The sequence below is a fragment of the Macadamia integrifolia genome, unplaced genomic scaffold, assembly GCF_013358625.1.
Source record: "Macadamia integrifolia cultivar HAES 741 unplaced genomic scaffold, SCU_Mint_v3 scaffold904, whole genome shotgun sequence".
NCBI lineage: Eukaryota > Viridiplantae > Streptophyta > Magnoliopsida > Proteales > Proteaceae > Macadamia > Macadamia integrifolia.
The window spans coordinates 6,947-28,327 of NW_024870576.1; the positions used below are offsets into that span (position 1 = coordinate 6,947).

Genomic DNA, 21,381 nt, shown 5'->3' on the forward strand with positions numbered 1-21,381 from the left:
ACTATTGTCATATAAGAGCATGCGGTATTAGGATTCTCACCATCCCGTGCTACGACCCTTCACAACAGGGGTTAAGGTGTTGGGTTACCATTTGGGGGGAAGCAGGGGTCACGGTTGTCGGAAACTGTGGCGGTTAGGTATTACGCCCGATGAGTCATATAGGACAGCCGACAACCCCGATGGTACATTCAAGAGGGCCATTCGTACTGCTTTTAAATTGCTGGAGTCAGCACCTTTATTTTCAGTCATTTACATTTCTATTGAGAGCCCGTGGACGGCATTGTCTTTACTTTTTCGAGTACTCATGGTGGGCCTTCTCCGACAGCCCTATGGGCGTATCGCGGGAGGGAGTTCGCGGCTCGTACCCGGAGTATACTCGCACTGCGGTTGTAGTAGTACTAAAACCAAAGACTTAGTAATGTTGCTAGGTGGATGTGATTTAAAATGAATAGCATGGCATGTAGTGCATATGATGTGTTGTGATGTGTGGACTGTTGTGTGTGGTCCATCTTTCTACTTACTGAGCTAGTGAGCTCATCCCACGTGTACACCCCTTTTTAGATGATTTTGCAGGTCATACATCTGAGGAGCATGGGGTGGGTCCCACAGTCGAGTTTCCTGAAGAGGACTGGTGGACCCCTGAGGAGTTAGAGCACGGCACTGACTGCTCGTGCGAGAGTTGTGCTGCGGGACAGCAGTTCTGAGGCCAAGCTGAGCTCCACCTTTGAGGCCGTACTGAGCTCCACTTCGGAGGCCAAGCTGAGCTCTTCTATGTGATGCCGAGATGGGCTCAACCCTTGATGTCGAGCTGAGCTCTAGCCTTGATACCGGGCCGAGCTGTGTACTTGGATTATTTTGATGATTTCCTTTATATACTTGATATATGAATTGTACTTTTATTGTGTAAATATCATGCCTTCGGGCCCACATGTATATAATTATTGTATCACAATTCGGGTATCAAGTATTATGGGATTATTCACAGGTAAAACTTAGTCTTCCGCTGATCTGATGAGCTTATATTAGTTGTGTGTATGCTGTGGTGGAATACAGTATCTGATGATCCTGGTAGGTTTGGGTTAACCGGTGTTGACCCGGTCACTGGCCCGGTTCTGTGAGAACGGGGTGTGACACCTCTGGTGTGGTGTATATGATGAAAATGAGAAATGAGTGATGCACCTTTTTATGGAGTCTTCTCTGTAGCTTTGAGTTGCACAAGAGAATGTAGAAGTCTTGATTGAGACTTGAGCTCTTTCTGAGATTTGGAAGACTGAATAGCTCAAGTAGGATAGAATAACTTTCTAACTCTGGTATGCTTACTATATTGCTCTTAGTGCTCAAACTTTGTGATTATTTAATTAAGAGCACCTTAGGTATTTATAGATGACCTTAGGAGAGCTTTTAGGTAGCAAATCAGGCTCTAACGGTCGTATTCTGGGTCCACCGATCGACTGTCATCGGTAGCTAGTCGACCAAAAAGAGCTATTAGGGCCAAAATACAACCGTTGGAGCACTTTTAGGCAGTCACCAATCAACTGAGACTTTTTACCAGTCGATCGACTATGGTCTCGAATAGTTCCAATCGACTGGGGCTTCCAGCGGGTCGACCGCCAATATAACATACTCTGTTTTGACAGAATGTCGTCATACTAACCAGTAGTCAGTTTTTTTACTATAACCTTTTGGTTCAACCTCAGATTGACCTAAAATCAGTTGCTTTGGAATCGTGACTCGATTTCCTATAACTTCCATGAAGGCTTCAAATCTTGATACCAACTTCAAGGTACCCAAAATACCCTTGAATCAAGTTATTATGATTTTCACAGAATATTGCTAAAACACATATGATGAGTATGTACCATACCACCTAAGGGCTTCCATACTTTCTTAAGGGATGTCCTAAGGTCATTCTATGATGTTAGGCAATGCATGAAGTGCGTTCATATATAGAGTGTGTACATTATACAAGCTATATTGGCCTATCCTAGGCTCTTCATCTTGAGTCTTGAAGTCTTCAACTTGAGTCTTGAAGTCTTCATCTTGAGTCTTGGCGTTCCATACTTAGAATTTTATCTCTCTAAGCTTCAAGGTTTTATCTCCATGAATTTATTCTTTGAGTTCTTGACTTGAGCTATCCAAGTATGTTTCTTCTCATGTTAATCACACTTATCAAATCAAGTTAAGGATACATGTTTGTTTGTTAACACCAAAACACATATAGGAGTGTGGGCATGTTCCCAACAATCTCCCCCTTTTTGGTGATGACAAACAAACACAAGAAATGATGGTAATATGTTTAAAAACTTAAAAGCATTTACAGGTAAGTCATTTCCAGAAAATCAAGATATTCTCTCCCTTTTTTCAACAGCAAAAAGGGAACATAAAAGAAAAAGCATGTGTAGCATAATAAAATAAAGTGAAATACTCCCCCTGAGTATGTGCCAAGAATAAAGATAAGATTTAGGGGAATCAAAACATATCAGACATCTAAACATTAAAATAAGCATTACATCAACAATGCATCTCATAGGATTCCATAGAAAAGTAAAGAAAGGACAAAAACTGAGTTCCATCTCAAACATAAAATAAAAGCATAGGTTTAAACATAGCATCCACAATACACATCTTAAAAAAAAATAAATAGGCTATTCTTCTTCACTCTCATCTGCAGCTTCATCTCCTTTGCCATCTTCTTCATCTTCCTCGTCTTCTCGAAGTAGCTTGAGGATTTCATTTTTCTTTCTCTCCATCTTTGCTAACTAGGCAAGGATGATGTTACCAAACTTCTCAAGAACAGCAACGGTCTCATAGGCTGATGAGTCATCAGTTCCTTGTCCCTGTGGCTAACTTGATCTAGTAGCAGTCTTCTTTGAGGCAGTGGTCTTCATAGGAAGGAGGTTCATCTTGCGAATGGTGGAGATGTCGATCTCTTGAGAGAGAGGCTCAAAGATTTCATTAGAGAAATCCTCATGAAAATAATCCAGAATGTGACAGATCATACTTCCATAGGGAAGATTTCCCTTCTGAAGTTTGTCACCATGGGCAATCAAGGTTTTGAGCAGGATGTAGGGAAGATTGATGCTCACGGTCTTACAGACACAGTAGGTAAGGTAAGCATGGAATGGTGAGACCACATCTCTGTGACCACACTTTGGTAGGATGTTGTAGGAAATAATGAGGTTGACTATCCGCCCCAAATTAGTAAGTTCAATGGCTTTGATCTTAAACCCTTCGAAAGCTAGAGAACTCAGCAGACGAAGATGGCGGAAAGAGGTGGGGAAAGAGGCGGCTTTGGCCGTGGTTTCGGACGTGGTGGTGGCCGTGGCGACCGTGGACGCGGACGCGGCGGTCGTCGTGGTGGTGGTCGGCGAGAAGAAGAGGAGAAATGGGTACCCGTCACCAAACTAGGGAGACTCGTGAAAGAAGGGAAGATCAAAACCTTGGAACACATCTATCTTCACTCACTTCCTGTGAAGGAGCACCAGATTATCGAAACCCTCTTACCTAATCTCAAGGATGAGGTTATGAAGATTATGCCTGTTCAGAAACAGACCAGAGCAGGTCAAAGAACCCGTTTTAAGGCCTTCGTTGTTGTGGGTGATACTAATGGTCATGTTGGGTTGGGTGTGAAGCGTAGCAAGGAGGTTGCGACTGCTATTCGTGGATCAATCATTCTTGCGAAGTTGTCTGTCATACCTGTTAGGAGAGGTTACTGGGGTAATAAGATCGGGAAGCCTCACACTGTGCCCTGTAAGGTTACTGGCAAGTGTGGCTCTGTTACGGTCAGGATGGTGCCTGCTCCGCGAGGTGCTGGTATTGTTGCTGCTAGGGTGCCGAAAAAGGTTCTTCAGTTCGCTGGGATTGATGATGTGTTCACTTCTTCTCGTGGGTCGACGAAAACTCTCGGGAATTTCGTCAAGGCCACTTTTGACTGCCTTCTGAAGACATACGGTTTCCTTACTCCCGACTTCTGGAGGGAGACACGCTTCACAAAGTCTCCTTTCCAGGAGTTCACGGATTCACTATCAAAACCTACTGCAAAGGCAATCATATTTGAGGAAGACAAGTTGGAATAGATGGATTTTTTGCTTAGCAGCATACCCCACCCCCTATGGATAAGTTTTGTTTGTTGGACAATGGCGGATAGATGTTTCAGTGGAGTTTCCTTTCTGGACAAGTTTTCTTGCTTCTTCCCTTTTTTTTCCTTTTCTTTTCCATTTTTTTTTTTTGAAAATTAGATTTAGATTGTAGTAACATCCTTAGAATGCTACACCCAATTTAATTTTTTGTTTTCTGCCGAGCAACTGTTCCTTATGTGTTATGTTGTTTTTCTTGTTTCTTTTCTCTAGTGTGGGCATTTATGTGAACATATTCTTTTTATTATCATGTTTTTGGTTTTCATGCATCATATTTTGGTTAAAAAAAAAAAAAAAAAAAAAAATGGCTTTGATCTTGTGGGTGTTGGCATATTGTTTCATAATATTCGAGTAGATTGTATCAATGTAGGTCTTGGGTTGGTAGCATTTAAGGTCACCTTCTACAGATATGCCAAGGATTTCTCCCAATATCAGAATATCTATGTCTATGTGAACACCCTTCACATAGGAATAAACCTGAAGAGTATCATCTTCACCAGAGAAGGTAAGGTTGTTTCCCCAAGCTAAAGCATCAATGTGTTCTTTGATAGCATACCTGGAGAGAGAATCGGTATTTATGGTTCTTCCTTTCTCAATCTGCCGAGGAATGAACATCTCCCATGATTCTTGAGCAATAGATGAGGAGAACCAGCTTTCTCTGCTTGAAACCTTCCTTTTCCCTTTGTGAGCCACGGTTTTCTCAGCCTTGAGAGGGCATTGAGGCTCCATGGAGAGGAAAAGTCAAGAAGTTGAAGGAAATCAAGGGTTTTGAGAGACATATTGAAGATCTTTGTAGATCTAGGTTTTAGATGTAGTCTAGGTTAGGGTTTTGGGAGAGAAATAGTCGAAATAGGATTCTAAGGGGTTTTGGTCTCTTAAAATGAAGAAATGAACCCAAAACAGTCGGGTTTTAAAAGAGGAGATCATGATTTTTTGGCAGCGACGGTTTGCCAGTAGGTTGTGGCGATTGACCAAAGACCATTCAGTCAGAGGTGGTCGATTAGCTCATTATTAGCGATCGAGTAGAGTTTGGTTCTGTCAGGGGCAGTCGATCGGCATTTGTAGGTTTTTCCAGAAAACCCAGAAAAAGTGATTTTTGAGGGGGTTTACGAATCTGGTTTATCAGAGGCTTAATTATGCATGGTAAGAATTTATTCTTTACCCAAATGGGTTGCAAATTCCAAGCTTCTTTCTCAAGATACAAAACCTTTCTTCACCTTGGGGTTTAGTGAAGATATCTGTGAGTTGTTTCTCTATTTCGATATACTCAAGGGAGACATTGCCATTCTGAATGGTATCACGCAGGAAGTGGTGTCGAATGTCTATGTGCTTTGCTCTTGAGTGAAAAATGGGGTTTTTACTCAAGTTGATGGCATTGGTGTTAACGCACATAATTGGGCAAGATTCGAACTTCACTCCAAGGTCAGTTTGCTTCATCCAGAGGATTTGGACACAACATCTACCAGTGGCAACATATTCGGCTTCGGTGGTAGATAAAGCAACGGAGTTTTGTTTCTTGCTATACCAAGAAACGAGGCATGAGCTAAGGAAGTGACAGGTACCACTGGTACTTTTTCTGTCAATATGGCAGCCTGCAAAGTCAGTTTCTGAGAAACTAACTAAGTCAAGGGATTGGTTTTTAGGATGCCATAATCCCACATCACACGTGCTTTTCAAATATTTAAAAATTCTTTTTACAGCAGTGAGGTGAGATTTCTTAGGATCAGCTTGAAATCGAGCACATGCACATACCCTGTACATGATGTCCGGTCTACTTGCTGTTAGATATAGAAGGCTCTCAATCATGCCTCTATATCTAGTAACATGCTTAGAAATGCCATCTTCATCCTTGGTGGGCTTCAAGGATGAGCTCATCGGAGTATCTGGAGACTTTTTATTGTTAATGTCAAATTTCTTTAGAAGCTCCTTGATGTACTTGCTTTAGTTTATAAATATGTCATTTTTAGTTTGTTTAATCTGAAGTCCTAGGAAGAAGTTTAATTCTCCCATCATACTCATTTCAAATTCATTGTTCATCTTCTTACTAAATTCAGTTGAGCCGAAACTGATATCATCTACATAAATCTGAACAATGAGTATGTTTCATCCTTGTTCTTCACAAACAGGGTAGTGTTAATTCTCCCCCTTGAGAAGCCACTTTCAATTAAGAAAGTACTCAATCTTTCATACCAAGTTGTAGGAGCTTGTTTAAGTCCATAAAGGGCTTTCTCAAGTTTGAAAACTTTGGATTTTCAAAACCAGGGGTTGAGCTACGTATACCTCCTCTTGAATGTAACCATTCAAGATGGCACTTTTTACATCCATTTGATATAATTTAAAATTTTGATGACATGCAAAAGTGAGTAGCATTCTAATAGATTCTAGTCTTGCTACAGGTGCATATGTTTCATCATAGTCTATTCCTTCTTGCTGATTATACCCTTTGGCTACTAATCTAGCTTTGTTCCTTCCTATGTTTCCATCTTCATCCAGTTTATTATGAAAATCCACTTGGCACCAATGACGGTGTGGTGGTCAGGTTTTGGGACAAGTTCTCATACCTTGTTTTTTTCAAACTGGTGGAGTTCTTCTTGCATAGCAACAATTCAATCACTATCTTTTAGTGGTTCTTTTATGTTCTTGGGTTCAATCCTTGAGATAAATGCAGTGTGGTTGCATACCACTCGGGTTTTAGATCTAGTTTGGATTTTTCCATCTAGATCCCCTATAATGTTTTCTAAGGGATAATTCCTATAGGGGATAACTTCCTTAGGTAGTGTTTCTAATTTTTCAATAGTAAAATCATTTGTTTTTACCTTAGAATCATCAAGAGAAACATCATTCACTTTGTTCTTTATCTCATCAAACATAGTATCATCATCATCAATAGGAGATTTATTCAAGTCATTAGGCAATGATTCATCAAATCTAATATTCATGGATTCTTTAACCATTAATGACTTTTTATTGAAAACTCTATATGCTCTACTGTTGAGAGAATATCCTAAGAATATTCCTTCATCAGATTTTGCATCAATTTTTTCAAGATGGTTTTTAGTGTTAACGATGAAACACTTATAACCAAATACTCTAAGGTAATCTACCTTTGGTAGTTTACTAAAATACAGCTCATATGGGGTCTTAGAAAGCAAAGGTCTAAGAATTATACGATTAAGCACATAACAAGCTGTATTCACAGCTTCAACCCAGAAATATTTAGGCAAAGAATACTCATTGAGCATTGATCTAGGCGTCTCTTGTAGTGACATGTTTTTCTTTTCAACAACCCCATTAGATTGAGGTGTTCTAGGAGCCAAGAAATTTTGGTCAATTCCATACTTATTGCAATATAAGTCAAACTGACTTATATTGTCAAATTCTACTCCATGGTTGCTCCTCACAGAGGTTACTATATACCCTTTCTGATTTTGTAATCCCTTGTACAAAGTTACAAACTCATCGAAGACGTTATATTTATTTCTTAAAAAGATAGTCCATGTGTATCTAGAGTAGTCATCTACAATTATAAAAGTATAAGTTTTACCATTCATACTACATACATTAATAAGTCTAAACAAATCTAAGTGAAGGAGTTCCAAAGGGCTTAAGAAGAAACAATATTCTTCGACTTATGGAAAACTTTGGTTTGTTTGCCTTTTTGACAAGCATCACAAAAATTATTTTTCTCATATTTGATTTTAGGAAGATTCCTAACAAGATCCTTGGATGCAATGGTTTGGATTAACTTGACATTCACATGTCCAAGTCTTCTATGCCATAATGAGGATTCACTATGGTTATAAACCAAACATGCATTCAAGGGACTTGTTTTTCAAGCATGCAAACATAAATATTGTTCTTCTTAGATCATTTTAGAATTAGACTATTATTTGCATATTTGATATAACAGTGAGAAACATCAAATTCTACTTTGTATCCAATACCACATAATTGACTTACACTTAGAAGATTATAGTTCATATTTTTCATAAAATACACATTTGAAATTGAAATACCTCCAAGTTTTATCTTTCCAATCCAGTAATTTTTCTTTTCCTGTAATCTCCAAAGGAGACCCATCCTCCGTCGTAGTCCCGTAAGCATGAAAATAGGTTCTTTTTGGATGTCATATGTTTGGAGCATCCACTATCGATTACCCACTCGGCTTCCACCTTATTCTTCAAGCAAACCTACAACAGTAGTTCAATCGTACATTAGTCCCCATAATCTCATGGGTCCATCATTGTTAGTATCGAATGTTCCTATTGGAATCCAAGTGGTCTTATACTTTTTAGGTCTTTGGTTCTGCCTTTGAAATGATCTTGGGTATCTTTGGTTCCTTTGAGGTTCATATGACCCATCTGGTCTTTGAGGAGTATAGTACCTTTGAGGTCTATAGGATCCTTGAGCTTAGTATTTCCCATGAGGTCTATAAGACTTTCGAGGGTAGTTCCCATAATCTTGGTATTGCCTTTGGGGCCTTTTAATAGAGTATTCTCTTTGCGGTTGGGATCTTCTATATCTAGACTTAGGTCTAGGATTCTCTTGAGGCCTGTATTGCTTTCTTTGGGGTGTGTAATAGTAAGCATGGTTTACTCTAGTCCTAGGTCTCTCAATTTGAGAGTTTGTGCTCTTTCTTTTCCTAGCATTACATTGGTTTACGAAATGCCCTGTCTTTTTACAAAAACCATATTTGACATAAGAAGTGGATGGTTGGTTACCTTGGTCACTCTGTCTTGGATTCTCATTTTTTTTTTCTTTTCTCTTGGATGGATTTTGTCCATTATAGCCCAGTCCTTCTCTTTCATTAGGACATTTCCTTTGAGATCCAAGGAGGTTGTCAAGGTTCCTTTACCCTTGGGTAAAGATGCAAAGCGTGGAGTTTAACTTGGAGTTTTCTTCCTCAAGTTCACTCACCTTTGAAGTCACTCTTTTGTTGGATATATCAACTTCTTTTTCCAGATTATTTTTATCTGACTCTAATTTCAGAGTTTCTTCATATAGGGCCTCGAAGGCTTCTTGAAGTTCTTCATTAGAGTCATTTATGAGAGAATCAAGTTTTGTTTGACATATTTCTTGATCTTCATCTCTGATAGCCATTAAAGCTAGGTTGGTGACTTCTTCTTCGGAGTCGCTTTTTTCTTCTCCATCACTTGAGTCATATGTGGCTGCATAAGCCTTCTTCTTTGATTTGTGTGGATAGTCAGTTCTGAAATGACTTGACTTTCTATGCTCAAAACACACAATATCTTTAAACGAACTTTCCTTAGTTTTGAATTTAGACTTACCTTTTTCTCCATGGGTGTTATCTCCGTAGGATTTGTTCTTATGTTGCATTCTTCCTTTCTTTTTAAGGAATTTGTTGAACTTCCTTATGATGAGTGATATTTCATTCTCCATGTCGAACTCTTCATTTTCATCATCATCGCTTACCTCTTCTATTGTTTGAGAAGATTTTAGCGCTATAGTTCTTCTTTTATTTTCAGAGGTTGGCTTGTCAGCTTTTAGCTCAACTTCATGGGTTTGTAAGGATCCCAAAAGGTAGTCAAGGGATATCTTTGTTAGATCTTTTGCTTCTTCAATGGCTGTCTTCTTAGGCCTCCAAGCGGTTGTAAGGCTCTTAGAATTTTTTTGAATTTCTCAGCGTTAGTATAGGCTTTGCCTAAACTCTTAAGGCTATTTACAATGTTAGTAAAACGGGTAAATATGGAAGTTATAGATTCATCTTCTTTCATAATAAACGATTCATAATCGGAGATGAGTTGATCTACCTTCTCTCTTTTACCTCTTCCGTACCTTCGTGTGTGACTAGGAGCATGTCCCAAATTTCTTTGGCTATATCTCATGCTATGACCCGGTTGAACTCTTGCTCGTTGAGGGCACACTGAAGAAATGTGATAGCTCGAAAGTTGTATTGGATTAGGACTATGTCATCCGCTGTCCATTCCTTTTTATCCTTTAGCACTGTCTTTCCATCCACGACCTTGGTGATGGTGTACTGTTCATTCTCTATGGCCCTCTATATAAGAATGTTATGCCCACACACAAAGTTCTTAAATCTGTACTTCTAAAAAGAAAAGTTTTCTCCGTTAAAGTAAGGGGGTCTCAAGGCGTTCATGCCCTCTGGTGTCCTTGGGATGTGGCTATGGTCTTTGACTCACTGTTAAGACTGAAATAGTCCTAAATAAATTGAGCTCCTGCTCTAATACCAATTGAAATAATCTAGAGAGGGAGTGAATAAGTTATACTAGTGAAAATTTAAACTTTTCTAGATAATATCCCTAAGCCTGATTGTGACTTAAAAATAATGCAGAATAAATAAAATAAACACAATCACACAACAAAGGATTTATAGTGGTTCGATTCATTCCGAGTCTAGTCCACTTCCTACAAGAATCATCTTGTAAGGTATTCTACTAGTTCTCTCTTTCAGTACAGTAAGTAGTGAAGAAAACCTTTATAATCTTTTGTGGATAAAAGTAATCTTACAAATCCCCTTTACAGGCAGAGAAGTGCCTTTACAATCTCTTTTGCAGGTAGAGAGACACCTTACTTTTTTAGGATAAGAGAATCTTTACAATCCAAAGTACAGTCTGAAATTGTAAAAATAATAAAATAGAGAAAAGTGGAATAAGAGGAATACCTCTAATGTGGTGCAAATGATGAAAATGAGAAATAAATAATGCACCCTTTTATGAAGCCTCCTATATAGCTTTGACTTGCACAGGAGAATGTAAAAGACTTGATTGAGGCTTGAGTTTTTTGTGAGATTTGGAAGACCGAACAACTCAAGTAGGATAAAATAGCTTTTTGACTCTTGTATGCTCACTATATTGCTCTTAATGTTAAGAATTTATGATTATTTAGTTAAGAGCACCTTAGGTATTTATAGGTGAACTTAGGAGAGCATTTTAGGCAGCAAATCAAGCTCTAATGGTAGTATTTTGGGTCTACCAGTCGACTGCCATCAGTAGCTGATTGATCGAAAAGAGCCGTTAGGGCTAAAATATAGCCATTGGAGCACTTTCAGACAGTCACTGATCGATTGGCTATGGTCTCGGACAGTTTCGATCAACCGGGGCTTGCAGTCGGTCGACTGCCAACATGATAGATTGTTTTGACATAATGTTATCATACTGACTAGTCATCAATGTTTTGACCATAACTTTTTGGTTCGACCTCAGATTGAACTAAAATTAGTTGAGTTGGAATTGTGACTCAATTTCTTACAATGTCTATGAAGGGTTCATATCTTGATTCCAACTTTCAGGTAATCAAAAATGCCCTTAACTCAGGTCATTGTGATTTTCAAAGAATATTGCTAGAACACATATGATGAGTATGTACCATACCACCTAAGGGCTACCATACTTGCTTAAGGGATGTCCTAAGGTCATTCTATCATGATCTTATGCAATGCATGAGATTCATGCATATATAGAGTATGTACATTATACAAGGTGTACTGCCCTATCCTAGGGTCTTCATCTTGAGTCTTGAAGTTTTCAACTTGAGTCTTGAAGTCTTCAACTTGAGTCTTGGCATTCCATACTTAGAATGTTATCTCTTTAAGCTTCAAGGTTGTATTGAGTTCTTGACTTGAGCTATCCAAAGTGTGTTTCTTCTCATGCTAATCACACTTATCAAATTAAATTAAGGATATATGTGTTTTGTTAACACCAAAACACATATAGAAGTGTGGGTATATTCTCAACCATGGGTTGTTATATAAAGGGACATAACATGGTCAAAAGGGTCTTTTCCATTTCTAAGCTAACAATATGCATCAGGGGTGCGGTTGCAAACGAGGATGTTACATGATATTAATTTTAAATTTAGGGATGGTACAAGATAATTTTGCTAACATTTACATAATGGGGGTTACAAAAAATCACCGTTAATACAAGATCTCAATAGGCATTGGTTTTCTTAACCATTGCTAATGGTCTAGTATACATACAAAACCAAATAAGATATAGAAGGAAATATTTTGTTATACAAAATATTCTACTATCATATAAGAGCATATACTCATACTTCGTGGTTAATTTTTTTAGATTATTATATATTTTTTTTTAAAAATACTATCATTGTCTCATTATTTTTTATATGTATATATATTTTTTTATTATTTTTAGATTCGTCGAGATACCCTTAATTTTTATTTTTATTTTTTATAAGATAGTCCACGATTCTCTCGCCATCATGTTTCGTAATTTAAAGTAGATATCGATATGTATTACCAAAAAAAGAAAAAAGGAAAAAAAGTTAGTATGTGAATAAAAAAAATCACTGTGGATCTCTTGGACGTGAGAAGATTGTCTATAATTGTTTTTTATTTGGAAGGAAAAGATTTTTCATGATTCACTGTAACAAATTTAGCTGAATTTGTCTGGCCTCTCTCTGTGCGCCCTAGGTTTCTACCCCTCTGTTTTTCGGATTTAGCATCTCTATTGCGCAATGAAGGTGGCGGTTCAGATCCGATGCCTTAAAACACTTTGACATGAAATCCAAGACATAATCACACGCCTTGAGACGTTTCAAGCCTTGGATCTGAGCCGCCACCTCTATTGTGCAGTAGATGAGCCTAACCCCTCGCTTTCTTGCTATGCATCGGCCGCTCCTCCATTTCCTTTCTAGCACCTCATATGTCGGCGTTCAGCATTCCGGCAAAATCAGGTATTAAGGCAAACCAGGTAATGTGTCTTAACCCTTTTATTCTCTTTCGTTCATTTGAAATAGGATTTTTCAGTGGGAATAACTTGATGAGCTTCTCGTTTTCGAATGGAACTCTGTCCTCCATCAGATTCCAACGACTCTAGCCAACCATTAGAGCAGCCGCAACCATGGCCGCAAAGAGACCGAAGGAAACGGAATTGTCGAGATGGCCATAGGCTACCATCAATATGGGTGTGCTTTCCCTATCTCTCTCTATCTGAGTCTCTGTTTTTTCTTTGTTTATCACACTTCTGTGACTAAACGATTGGAGTATTTCATCATTATTCGAAATGGTTCACAGGCAAGATATGACTACAGCAGCAATGCAGCCTTGCAGGGATGCTATCTCTTTCAATTCAATTCCTGATTTCTGAAGAGGTATTTGTATTTGGGTAATTTTATTAGTATGCTTTTGTCCTAGAAGAAGGTGAGCCTTTTTTTTTTAGATCTTTTACACTCATGATTGTTTCTCTGTTGTGATTTCTTGAAGAAGAAGAAGAAGAAGAAGGAGGAGGAGGTAAGCCTTTTTCGAACTTTTATGCATTCATGATTAACCGAAGTTGAGACACCGTTGGGATGAGAAACCCACCCCCATCCCCTATCCCCTATCCCCTTCCCCTTCTTTATAATCTTTTCTATCTCCTTGCTTTCCTGTCAATCGGTTCCTGTATGTGCCTGGTTTATTTCTCCTTTCTTCAATTGCTTTCCTAATTTTGTTTAATTTTGTTATCAATAATAACACTATTTTTTTTTTTTAAACCTAAAACAGGATATATCCTCTCTCTCTCTCTCTCGAGTTACCTTCTCTCTTGACTCTCCTCTCTATATTTCAGAAGAATATTCACAGAAACCTTGGTTGAAAGTGATCTCACCATCCACAGCAGTCCGCAGCAGTCCACCTCTTCAATTGTTCACATCATCACTCTCATCTGGTTTGGGTCAATGGATGGTTCCAATGTCTCATGTATTTAAAGAGTTAATCTAATGAAGGAAACAGCAAGAGTCATATTCAATGTCATCTTCTTTGTTATGAGATCTGAGGTCTGGTTCCCTCTTAGTTTGGGTTCCCCTCAAATTGAATACAACAGCTAAAATCACAAGGTTCCTGTATCAAGTCAGTATCTTGTTCTGCTGCTTTAAAATGGAAATAGAAGAATATATCTACTTAAACAGTTATGCCAGAGTTATTACTCTTTATGAAATTACATTCTGCCATGAGTATGTATTCTTTTTAGGTTCCATCTGATCATAGGTAAGAAGTTGTGAAGTTCCAACAACAACAACAGCATAAAGAAAACTTTCCAACTAATACAAACAAATGAAACAATAATTGTACAACAAACTCAGAAAATTACTATATACAGTAAAAAAATTATTCAACTAAATTCCTTAAATTTTTCGTAGAGAAACATGGCATAGGAGATATTTTACTGCAGTTTTCGACTGCTAGACCTAAAGTCATGTCAATTGTTGGAACATTTAATTATTACCATGGCTTACAGGAAATTGTTGCACCTATATGGTTCAAAATAATTTGGTATGAAACATTCTATATGTGTAACTTCTTCAGGGGATGTGGAGTTCTTTCTCATCTGTTCCTCCAACTTAAGCTCTGTTCTTGATTTTAGAGCATTGGTTTGTGCTGAATTCTTGGTCCATTGCTTCTGCTTTTTATAAGGTTACTTTGTCCTCGAACCCAATTAGAATGTATCTTTTGTGCTATGAACCACTCTACAAATAGTAAGTATGTTACCTACTTAAATGCTTGTACTATGTCTTTCTTTTGAAAATGAATGGTGGTTGATCAATTGGCCATAATCCTTGGTATACAGATCCTGATTTATTTTCATAGTCCTTATGTCTTCTATTTCTTATTTTATTTATTTATATTTTATAACAGCTAGCAGCATTTTAAATAAGCATATATGATGTTTATACATAGTACTTGGTTCACCTTTCAATCATCCTCAATCCAATTAGGCTAGGTGATAAGTGAATTTGGGTGCTGAATTTACATTGATAAACCAGATTAAGTGAAAAGAAAAGGAGAAAAGTAGTAACCTGTGCAGCAGTTCCAAGAACCCAACAAAAGTAGTAGCTCTTGAAAACCCACCACTGTAACGCCCCCAAATCCGGGTAAGATATGGGTGCAGGCCCTCGCGGGCCACCGTTAAATAACGGCATAATCTTACAATTCTTTTACCCAAACACATATACACAGCGAAAACTAATCTGAAAATATATCAAAATTTCTACAGCGGAAGCTAAGTCGTCATACTTATAACTTCATTACACATTAACAGTCTTAATATGTCTATATCTATCAAATACATTAAACGTACTGTAATCCATTGTAAAGTTATTACAATATTCTTTCAAAAAGTCTAGTAAAGTCTGGAATAGTTATATCTTCAGATTATTCCTTAGAGGAAGGAAAATCAGCACCTCTATCACCAAATACACATTGTGCACAACGACATGGCACATGTTCTGGCTCTGTAAAATAGTTATATATCATGGGGTAAGCTCAACTAGCTTAGTGAAGAAAACACAATCATATCATGAAGCAAAACATGCATGACTAAAGAAACATCATACAAATCACGTGCTACTTTTGTCAATGCATAAATCTGAAAATATAATATATCTGATCATACATATACTGACACGCATGGCATTCAAAATCAAATAATTATCAACCTCAACATTATCATTTTTCCTCTTTAACCTATCTTTTCTTTCTTACTCTTTTTCTTATTCTTTTACCTTTACTTGCTTACTTTTGGATAGGATGTTTTCCCTCAACGCCTCGCCCTCGTCTTGCTCTTGAGCTCAAAGGATCTGGGTCGTGTCTTGAGAATTCATCCCACAAGCTCCTCTCTCAACGCCTCGCCCTTTTCTTGCTCTTTAGCTCAAAGGATCTAGGTCGTGTCTTGAGAGTGTATCTTTAATCTTTTCTTTTATTTTTTTTTATTCTTTGTTGTCTTGCTTACCAACTTCGGCATCCAGTTGTCACTGTCAATTTCAACATTTGGGTGGAACAGGATATTGATGGAGCCCTTATTGGTCCTCCCCTGACTGTCCCATACCAGCAGGGTGGGCATTAAAAGACCCCATTATCCTTCCCAGTTCCTCTGTTGGAAAGGACTTTGACAACTTTTAGCTTCGGTCCATTTTACGCCTTAATTTTATCTTATGTCTATCATGCCTCACACTTATAAAGAAAATCATGAAAACAATATTTTGATACATATAAAAAAATAAAACAGATCTTAGAGGCAATGAATATATATACTATAAATGGCAAAACATGCAAGGATATGGCCGAATTCCCCTCACCTGTAGATGATGTACAAAAATAACTGTGAGAACCACTTTCTGCTAACGTTCTCTGGCAATTGTATCACCTACATAAGAATTTATTACTTCAAACTTAATGACTCAAGTATGTAATCACTCCTAAACTTAAGCTTTCACTTTGTTATATATGCTACTGCCGGACTTGATCCTTTTACTTGAAACTCACCATCCAACCAAATCATATACTTAGGCTTTTACATAGGTTTCTTAATCTCCGATTGATGTGGGAGCATTTCTAAATGGCCTAACGACCCGAGCTAGGTCCACAAGACTAGACTGAAGCTGAAAATAGTAATTGCAGTCCTCTGTTTTTGGGTAACTTTCGTGTCAAACCTGAACCAATTTTGAAGGAACTAGTATTCATGCCCTATATGGATAGAAAGATCTATGAGTCTATTTTCTTACAATCAGCGTTTGGGCTGATTGCGTACTCTTGGAATTCAAGAATTCCTCTAATGATCGAACTTTCATACTACACAGCAGTCCATGGTACGTAATCGACTCTTAGTAGTACTTTAATCAACAAATATTGACTAAGATGGTGGGTAGTTAACTTATTAGATCATGGTCCACTATGTTCTCTAATGATTATGACAAATCCATACTAGTAGTCTTAGTAGGACTTTAGTAGGGCCATGTTACACAATCATTTCATATATACGTAGCCATAAACTTCCCCTTTCTTTTGTTTCTTTTTCTTTCCTCTTTACCATCGGGGCTGGTCTCTTAGAAGACTTCCAGTATAATCAAATCAGCTTTAGTGTCCTAGGTTCCATGTATATTTCAATTTCCTTAAAGTAGGTTCCTCTTTTGAACTCATTCAGACAATGCCCTTTTAAAAGTTAAATAATAATGGGATTCCAACTGTAGTTGCTTCCAATCTTTTTCATAATTATACTAAACAAAGTTGATTTAAAAATACCAAAATAGGGGAGGAGAAGCCAAAACCTCAGCTAGACAGTAGCAAGCCGTGAGGTTGGGTTGCAACTTGGCCTTGGCAGCAGCTTCCTCTCCCAACTCACTTCTCTCTCTCTCTCTCTCTCCTTCTCTTTCTTTTAAAACTCATGTAACCATGGAAGAACTAAGGTTTGAAAAGCTAAAAACCTCACCTCCACTTCCTCTTTCTTTTCTCAAATTTCAATTGAGAAGCTCTTCCTCCACCAAAATCGTTGGAGTCCTTCTCTCCTCCTCCTTTCCTCCACTTTCTTTACCTGAATTTGAGAAAATCACAGTCACCCCAATAGCCCATCTCCCTCTTAACTCTCTTCTTTCCTTTCCCTTCTTTTCTTTCCTTTCTTTCTTATTGAAAGATTTGTATGCACACCCTCCCTTTACAAACAAACTTCTACTATCCCTTTTCCTTTCTCTCTCCACCTATCCCTTTCTCATGTCCATATATCTCTCTCTCTCTCCATCCATCACTCTCACACATGTCCCTCCATCTCTCTCTCTCTCTCTCTCTCTCTCCCTTAGTACATGAGCATTCCTCCCCCTTTCTCTTCTCTTATCTTCTTCTTTTCTTGATTTTCTTCTTTGTCTCTTAGCTAACAAATGAGGAAGGTGAGTTAATGGTGAAAGGATTGGTAGGTCCCACCCAACTTTATCTCACTCTTCCTCTCATTTTCTTCTCCACCGACAATAGACAAGCCCTCCCTTTTGTGCAATGAAATTAATATTTATATATTATATTACTTCCTTTTGTGCAATGTCATACATACATGTCATCCCATCCCCAAAAGTCTCTCATCTTAACTCCCCTTTGTCTTTTTTTGTCCTATTTTCAAACCATTCCAACTACTATCTTGTTTGTTCCCATTAATGACATTGATATCTATAATTACATATAAAACTATTATATATATATATATATATTACCATCACAAACATGTAAATTGGAAATAGAGGCGGGGGGGTATTACACAATGGTTTGGATTAGGTCCCTAAGCTGAATCACATAAGATTTTTGCAAAAGAAAATAGAAAACCCATTTAAATTGGAAATAGGGAGGGGTATTACAACCACTGGCAAGAAAAGAAAATTTTGGTGCCTAATTCAGAACCTTTCCTCCCAAAATTTATCTAGAGGAAGTGAAACTTTTGGTACCTGATGGTTGGTTACTAATCCTCTGAAAGGATGGGCTTACTTGTTGAAACCCAAAAAATTTCAAGCCTTTTATTAAAATTTGGAAGATTCCAATTTGTTTAGTTGGTAAAATCTGTGGAACTTTGTAACATTGATATGGTCTCAGAACCTGTCTTAACTTAATAGCTAGTTTCTTATTCCTTCCTACCCCTCCCCCATACCAGTTAACTTCATACTTTCATGGTTATATCAATGAACTATGCTTTCTAATGATTTCTTTTGTCTTCTATCAATGCAGTGCAAATATCAACTTGTGGTTCTCTTCAGGATTTGACTTTCTAATTGCGTGCCAATTTCCCTTGAATTACAACTTATAAGGTAGCTGACAGGCACATAGCCTTCACACAGTTGAACCTGGTGATTGTATGGATAGGAAGCAGCATATTGCAATATTTACTACTGCGAGTCTTCCATGGATGACTGGAACTGCTGTTAATCCTCTATTTCGTGCTGCATACCATACAAGAGATGGGGAGAGAAAGGTTACTTTGGTGATTCCATGGCTATCTTTAAAGGATCAACTAAGATCAAGTGTGCATTTGGCCAAGTATGAAGAACGAATAGAGCACATCTATTCTCAGTATTGGAACTTCTCCTGTCTTGAAATCTTTTGCTCGAGGAAACTCTTTAACAGACATTTTTAATATAGTTTTTTACTTTACAGTCTTTACTTAGAGAAGATTTTTACTCCTTTTATTTATGACCACATGTACAGGTCTTTCTTATTGGAAGAAGATCCAATCATGCCCGGAGCTTTAGTGACCAAATTTTTTTATGTAATTTTATTAACTAGATATTGCTCTATTTGCTCATTTGGAGGAACAGACGATATATGTGTCTTGGTTTATATTATAGCAACTAAATTGCTTCAAAATTTTTTTTTTTCATTAGAATTAATTCTTTTAATTTCATATTATTGCAGGTGGTACAGTTAGTTCAAAGCATATAAGGTAAGCGATTTCCTCAAATCTTGTGGATATCAAGATCCTTAATATTCTACCTCCAACACGTATCTAAAGCTGGAATGGTATAGAGTCTTCTTAATGCTTCTAATAAAAAGAAGGGGGGGGGGGGGAGAGTGGTGAAGGAAAAAAGTGAAAAAGAGAACCAAAAACTGTTTTATATGCAATTGCTACTGTTCCTTATGCTTAGATTTACCCCTTGGAATATGCAGGGAAATTTCTGCATTCACTCAAACAAATTCTCCTATCCGAATGTGGATCAGGTCATTCTCTTCAGACTGCGGTACGTGTTACATGTGTGCCATTAAGAAGATTTTTTGCTGGGGATCATCCTTTTCTCAAAGCAGCTTAAACTTAAATTCTCCATTGTTGTGCTTTAGATGGCTTGGTTGATGCTATCCTCCCTTTCATGGGTGAATCTATCATGGATGGCACATTGGCAAAGTTTTTGAAGAGTATGTTGTGTTATTATTTGTCTCTATTTTTGGTTTGAGTTTGTGAACATGCAAAATACATATGAGAAAAGGATGCTCCAGTCATTTCAAAGAATGGTGAAGGTATTACACAGGCTGCTCCATCTGAGGACAAACCGAAAAAGAGGATCCTCAGCCATCTAATCCTGCAAAAAAGGATAGTGCTGATAAGCAAGAGCCAAAAGCAGAATCTGCTCTTGTGAAGGATAAACCTAAAGCACCATTCCCACCACCAACCAAGGCCTCAGCTACAGAACCTCAGTTTCCTCCCAAGGAAAGGGAAAGACAAGTGTGTTGCATGTCTTATTTACCCAAATATATTCATTGCAAAGTTTCATATTGAACTTTATGGCCTATGATTATGAGGATTATATGATAAAGAAATAGTTTCTGCTGCCTTCAGAACTTTATCATGATTGCAGGTTCCTATGACAAGCGAAGGAGTATGTTCCAGTTCTCTATCTACTGACATACAACATATGCAGCTTTTGGAATCTCTATACGCTGCTGAAGGCTCCGAAATATTGGATCGTCTGAGCAACAAACAATTGCTTTTTAAAAACATAGACTATGCAATTGACATCTTTCTGATATATATGTTCTGACACTGTCAATCTTCCCTGGGTTTTTGTTTGAAGATATTGGGTCTCATAGTCTTGGTTCATGGTAAGTCCTCCCTTACAGACAGTGAAATAAACAGGTTCAGAAACTTTTTGTACTTGGGATTGGTACACCGGTTGTTTATTTATTTATCTCACCGTTTTTTCAACAATTCAATACTGGGAATTACATTAAATTACTCAGAACTCCCAAAACTCCGATTTTAGTTACATTTTAGTTGCAATTTTATTTCTTTTATAGACATTCATTATATCTTGAATTCAAAGAGTTTACTGGTGATTCCATCCGATGAAATAAGTTTCTTGATTTATTGGATGATGTGCATATAACAACAATTAGAAAACATGATATATGTCCCATGCTATTGTTGTAACATGGACTTTGATCTCCTTTAAGCACCCTTGTTAAGTTGTATTTCATTTCAGAAGAACTTTGATGTTCTACTTCGCATTATTTCTAGAACTTATGATATACTCAATGGTTTGACAACTTAAGAAAGCAATTGCTTCCCAAAAGGGGTTTCCTTGACCAAATATTCAACTTATTGACAAGAATGGTCTTCCCAATCCCTCCCCCCACCCAATGCAGCTCAATGTATAGTAACTGATTGTTTTTCAGGCATCCACTTGTCCTGATTGCTTTGAATAATGTCTGGAATATAATAGGAAGATACAATCCCCTCATAAAAATCCCAAATTTGGAGACTAGAGAAGGCTATATTATTTTTGATGGTTCATAGAATCCGGTGAGAACATTTCAAGGAGCATTGTTAACGAAGGCCAGATATCCCACGCAACTAAGTGACACACAGAGTGATGTTGTTACTCCGAGACCATACAGGCTTGCTTTCTTCATTGTTTTGTTCTGTGCCGGGGGAGATTTTGGGGTGTCCTTCATTGCAATCAAAAATTGATTAAAAGTTTATTGCATTTTTCTGAGTCCGGATCACATTATCGTACAAGAATGGTT

The 21,381-nt window shown here is 37.7% G+C and overlaps 2 protein-coding genes across 18 annotated transcripts; both read left to right on the forward strand.

Moving 5' to 3' along the window:
- The first annotated feature begins 3,231 nt into the window (after positions 1-3,231).
- Positions 3,232-4,408, forward strand: LOC122070396 (40S ribosomal protein S2-3-like). The gene has a single exon (XM_042634538.1). It carries the CDS (start codon positions 3,261-3,263, stop codon positions 4,074-4,076), a length of 816 nt encoding a protein of 271 aa, XP_042490472.1. The 5' UTR covers positions 3,232-3,260; the 3' UTR covers positions 4,077-4,408.
- Positions 4,409-12,673: 8,265 nt separating this feature from the next.
- On the forward strand, positions 12,674-20,606 carry LOC122070395. 17 transcript variants are annotated; one of them, XR_006137755.1, is made up of 10 exons: positions 12,674-12,832; positions 12,943-13,046; positions 13,156-13,232; positions 13,345-13,371; positions 13,624-13,895; positions 15,645-15,779; positions 18,595-18,903; positions 19,072-19,132; positions 19,279-19,306; positions 19,531-19,867. XR_006137755.1 is itself a non-coding variant. In XM_042634537.1 (5 exons), the coding sequence occupies exons 2-5, from the start codon at positions 18,856-18,858 to the stop codon at positions 19,709-19,711; spliced, it is 318 nt and encodes a 105-aa protein (XP_042490471.1). In that variant the 5' UTR covers positions 13,242-13,371; positions 18,595-18,855; the 3' UTR covers positions 19,712-19,867. The 17 variants fall into 17 exon arrangements, 1 of the variants encoding a protein (XP_042490471.1); XR_006137758.1 differs by having other exon boundaries at positions 13,348-13,371; XR_006137764.1 differs by lacking the exons at positions 13,624-13,895; positions 15,645-15,779 and adding an exon at positions 20,214-20,606 and having other exon boundaries at positions 19,531-19,601.
- Positions 20,607-21,381: the final 775 nt, after the last annotated feature.